The sequence below is a fragment of the Phaethon lepturus genome, unplaced genomic scaffold (assembly GCF_000687285.1).
Source record: "Phaethon lepturus isolate BGI_N335 unplaced genomic scaffold, ASM68728v1 scaffold45004, whole genome shotgun sequence".
In the NCBI taxonomy this organism is placed as follows: Eukaryota; Metazoa; Chordata; class Aves; order Phaethontiformes; family Phaethontidae; genus Phaethon; species Phaethon lepturus.
In genome coordinates, this window is record NW_010536384.1 from 1777 (window position 1) to 7249 (window position 5473).

General features: G+C 34.3%; 1 protein-coding gene across 1 annotated transcript in view; it reads left to right on the forward strand.

Moving 5' to 3' along the window:
• Window positions 1-395: 395 nt before the first annotated feature.
• The window catches only part of RSL24D1 (ribosomal L24 domain containing 1), a 5906-nt gene continuing 828 nt past the window's right edge, over window positions 396-5473 (forward strand). Inside the window, exons 1-4 of the mRNA XM_010286144.1 lie at window positions 396-506; window positions 2879-2951; window positions 3682-3745; window positions 4225-4310. Of these exons, the coding sequence (XP_010284446.1) occupies window positions 456-506; window positions 2879-2951; window positions 3682-3745; window positions 4225-4310 (274 nt within the window). The 5' untranslated portion in view covers window positions 396-455. The remainder of the gene's footprint in view (window positions 507-2878; window positions 2952-3681; window positions 3746-4224; window positions 4311-5473) is intronic.

Consider the following 5473-nt stretch of genomic DNA (forward strand, 5'->3'; position numbering starts at 1 on the left):
TTTTGTTGTTGTCAGGATGGCACTGTATCTAAAAAGTGCTGACAGGTATAGAAAATTGTTTATCCACAGTACAGGTTTGGTTCTATAGTTATTTTTGCAGATAATAGTTTTCCCAACTCTGGTGTATCTTATTTATAATCAGCTTAGTTGGAAGTATTTGTGCATGTCCCTGGCAGCTGTGAAAAGGACTTTATAATAAAAAAATAAGAACAGTGCTTGAAATTCCTGTTTGTTAGTGGCTATATTTGAACTAAAAAATTGGCATTTGAAAGACTAATTTAATTTTTAATGAGCAGTATTGTTAGAGAAACTTCAGTGTTTGATATTATGCTTGCGATGGGGCAGGAATAATATGCTTTGACTATAATTTTTTTTCCCCCTTCTTTTTTAAGATATTTAGATTCTGCAAATCAAAATGCCACAGAAACTTTAAAAAGAAGCGAAATCCCAGAAAGATGAGATGGACCAAAGCATTCAGGAAAGCAGCTGGCAAAGAGTTGACAGTGGTAAGAAGTTTAACTGGTTCACACTTTCCATTAGCTCACTAAAATGGCAGAAATCTAGCTTTTTCCAGTTGCAAACAGGTTAGGTTAGCTAGCTTAATGTGTTATCATTTAATTAGATTGGCATGAGGGATGGAGTAAATGGAGAGAAGAGGGATTGTGGAAGAGGATGTGGGAGTTTTCTTGAGAGCGAGCTGTTCATTTAGCTTGACTGTAACTTGGAACTTCCTGTTTCAGCTTTGGTGTGGAAGACAGTGTATCAGGTGCCTAACTTTGAGGTTTCCAAGTCCCAAGGCATTTTTTTTTCCATCTATAGATCTCCTGCGCTCTGTACATATACGTTTGGTAGTTGTATTTCTGCACATTCAGATAATCTGGGTTACCAAGTACCCCAGGAAGTCTCTTAATGTAGACACATAAAATAATTACCTTTTGAAGTCTCCTTAAAGCACACAATGTATAGGAAAAGTCTTTGCATAGGTAGGAACGTTTCAAAAACAGCATGTGAGATCTTAAAATAGTTAAAAACAAGACAAGGTTGCTTCAGTGGTAGAAATATTAAGCATTCATATTTGGTGGAACAGTCCTTAAACAATTCAAGAATTACTGTGACTTAATTACCTGGTTTTTGAGAGAATACTAGCAATTTTGTAAGTATTTTGACACAGTGATTTGCTGCCTTCTGTGGATCTTCCAAGGGGAAGAATGTGATTATTTTTTAATGTGACTCTGAGAAGCCATGATAATTAGCATCTCCTGTAATTGTATTTCTTGCTTTCGAGTTGGTTCTGGCTAAGTTGAAAAGAACCTAAGATCTTAATTTAAAATTCCTTAATACATATCTAAATAGGTAACAGTATGCTCCAATTTTGAGATATATCTATGTAAGCTAAGAATTAAATCTATATATAAACATAGTGCTCTGTTGTAGTTTGGTTGGTATCCATTCTTTCATAAGCCAGCTCCTGGGAGAGTGTCTAAGTAGGCTTGTGACAATGGGAAACACTGTATTTGTAAGAACATGACAGTTCTTGCTGCTTTAAATAGGTACATTGGCTAGAGGTTTAAATAGATTTACTTGTTTTCCTGGGTTCCAAGGTTTCTTTATTAAACAACAAAAAAATTAAGACAGATGTAATCTTGCCAGGTGGTTGTTCACAAGGTATTTCTGAAGGACTGTCTTGTTCTCTCACTCAGAATGACAGAGGAGTCAGTCATTCTGTCCCCTCATGTTTGAATGGAAAAGATCCACTGGACAGTATGAGGCAGCTGTAGTTCATCTCCCTGCATGTAGGTTAGAAGACTGTGGCACTTTGAACATCTGTGCTCTTATGAGACTTTTCACTGTTTGTGACATGTTCTCATGATACAAAACAATGCTGTATATTATAAATATGTAAAAGCTGCCACAGTTTAGGATAAACTATAGTGAATTGATGCGGTGCTGTGTCACACTTGGCTAAAAATTAATTTTAGGTAATTTTTTTTTTTAATTCTTTTAAGAATAAGAATAGCATGTAGATGTTAGCATACAGTGTGCTCTACAGCTTCTCTTTTGGGTATTTTGCTTGATGCTGCCCCGTGGTGAAAACTAGCATGGCATGTGAGTGTATGTGCCATTTCTTGCTGTTCTGTGTAGTTTCTCTCATTTGAGCTGTCTTTAGCGCAAGTGAAGAGTAGCAGCTGGTCGAATAACTGTGTTTTACCACTACAAAAGAGAACCTGTGGGCAGGGAAAAGTCCTCAGATAAAGTTGGTATAAAGCTAAGTATGTCTAGCAAAAAAAAATCAGGAAACTGTTTTCCATCTTGAACTCTTGGAAAAAAAAAAAACAACAGAAAGAAAACCCCCATCTGGCCCAAACACTACAATGTCATCACTTGAAATATTTCACAATTTCAAATGGTTTTATATTGTTTCAATATTTTGAAAATGAAATAGTGGGAGGTTTTTGAGCCTTTTCAAAATTACAGGCTGTTGAGTAGAACTTATTTGACCTGCATTAAATGCTTTTGACTCTACATGTTTTCAATTTTGCCTTCCGCCTGTCTAGTCTACTCTGTATTTCCTACTCCACATTGGTCTTCTCTGTTCCTTTTGTCTTGCTGAAAAGAAAATACCTGAGAGAGATGTTTTGGTAAATAGTTCTCTTCAGACAAATCACTGTGTCTTCTGACTCTTTGAGGTCAAACACTCTGTTTTCTTCTAGTTTAGTAATCTCTAAAGGTTGTTAAAGTGTAGGAACTGAGATTGTGAAAGGGAGGGGGGAAAAAAATCATGTAAAATATGAAGTTATATGAGTGCGTGTTGTAGTAAGAATGTGTTGATCTAAATATGCTTCTGTATATAATCTATATTTACTTTTTCTTAATATAGGATAATTCATTTGAGTTCGAAAAACGTAGAAATGAACCAGTGAAATACCAGCGAGAGCTGTGGAACAAGACTGGTGAGTAATTTTTAGAAAAAATGAAAGGTGAACTAAGGGGACTGAACTTTAATTCTGAAAACATCTTAATGTAGAGTAATTCTTGGAAAATTGGTATTTTGTAGTGATTGTGTTTGAAGTTACTGGAATCATGACCAAATTCCTATGTGTGGAGGAGGTTTTAGTTCTGAACACGTGTGGAGTTTCACTTGATTTTTTTTTTTTCCAGAAACTGGTTAGCAAATGAGGTGCAGCATTCCTCTGTTTTGAATTAGTATATTCAAAAAACCTTAGCAGCTCTACAGCTTTTAAGAGGTTCCCAGTGTAAGCCTTTGGTACTGATGCAGTTGTTTCTTTGTTCCTGCTTGTTCCACTTCAGTTTGTATAATAAATCAATTGCTATAAAATGGAAGAGTTACTTATGTCACCAATGAATGCCACAAAGAAGGTGGTAACTTCCATCTGATTGCAAGTAAGAGTCTTTAATAGTGATGGTTAATTGTAGAAAGTGTCTTGTAGACGCAAAAGTGAAAGCATAAATAAGTTTTAAAATACAATTCATCATAGTTGGCACACAGAATGTCCCCCTACTCTGCTCTTTGAAGAAGGAATAACTTCTTCTCTATGGTATAAGAGTTGCCTCTCATATAGAGGTATTAATGGAATACTGGTAGTGTTGCTCTGCAAAATAGCATGTATTTTCAACTGCAGGTATGTAACCACATTTAAAACAACTTCTGCTTTATTTCAGTTGATGCAATGAAGAGAGTGGAGGAAATAAAGCAAAAACGCCAAGCTAGATTTATTGTGAACAGGTGAGGAGAAGTATTTGTATTACGGAAGCTCTCACAGATCTGTATTAGACTGTTAATCTTTCCAGAGACATGACGACATAAGTTGAAATGACTGTTTGCTTTGTACACACAAGCCATCCGAGCAATGGGGTGAAATAGTTTGAGTGGGCTCTGCTATGCTACTAAACTACTATGCTTTATTGGCTGTCAAGTGAAATGTAGCTTTTGGACACTCAATGATAATAGTTATATTTCCTTGTTTGTAATATGGAGTCTTAGATTTAAAAACTTCCTTGCAGGAGTTGATATAGTGCTGGCTTTTTCTCTGGTTTTGTATCCTGTATATGCTTGAATTGGTTTTCAAATACTCTTTACCTTTATTTCCTTATAATGATAGTTACATTTTATATACCTTCAGCTGAAGATGTGTGTCATGCATTAAAATGAAAATAAACATCTCCTCTTTGAAGGTAATTAAATTTAATTTCCCCCCTCCCCAGATTAAAGAAGAGCAAAGAGTTGCAGAAGGCAGAGGACATCAAAGAAGTCAAACAGAATATACACCTTCTTCGTGCTCCACATGCAGGTAAGAACTTGTTTTACATGGTTTGCTGAGGTTAACTTGTGGATACAATTCTATAATGAATATTGTTGGGGTTTTTTAATGACTAATTCTACAGATCAATAATCTGCATTTTTCTTACAATTAATTTGTCTATTGAATATGGAGAATAGCTCTTGCAAGTAAATGTAAGCAGTGTCTTTGTTCTGAATCAAATATACCTTTGTATTTATCTAGTCCTGCATTCATCCTTTCTTTTCCTTATTTATTTTAATAATAATACAGTTCTGTTTATAATACAGTTCTATTTATAATACAGTTTTATTTATTTTAAACTGCACTCAATACCTGATACTCTCTGAATTGTGTTTAACCATTACATTTATCTAAGTCTTCCTTTTGAACTGATTATTTGAACTCAAAAGACTATACCACTGATTGATACAAAATACAGTAGTTAAGCTCTACTTTTTGAATTTGTTACCTAATTGTGAGAGTAGTTTTTTTTGTAGTTCACTGCATATAATGAAACTTAAATGAAAATACTGTTTCTTCAGTGTAAGCCTACCATTTTTAAAAATATGGTAATTTTACAAATTTCCATTAAAATCTGCCTAGTTCAGATATAATTATGTATATTCTTTGTTAGTGAGTTTTTTTGATTGGAGAAACCTGTTTCCCCTAAACACTTTTGTGGTTTCTAAACTCTATATTACAAGTACTAGCTTATGTTAGATGACGTTGATTAAAAATTGATTACAAAGATGGTTTATTTTTTAAAATACAGTTATGGAGTAGCGTAATGGAGAGAAGTTAAAAAAGTTTCCATTAGTTACTGCTTTATGAAAATTACCAGTGATTTTTGTCTCCGTGGATGTAGGCATGACACATTATTAGACATTAACTAGAATTAGGTTCTATGTTTTTTCTTCCAGTCTGTGTTAACTATAGTCTAAGATGGTACATATGTGACAAAAGGTTTTGTCAGGATATATTTAAACTTTTGTTTAATCTGTCCCTTGGTTTTTGAGGAAGGAAAAAGAAAAAAAGATATGAATTCAAAAGAACAAACCTGAGTGTTTATTTCTTTTGTTTGGCTTTGCTTATGTTAATGAATGATGCACAATAGCATGTAGTACATCTGTTTGTCAAACAGCAGCTACCTTTTCAGAGTTTTGCAATTCCTG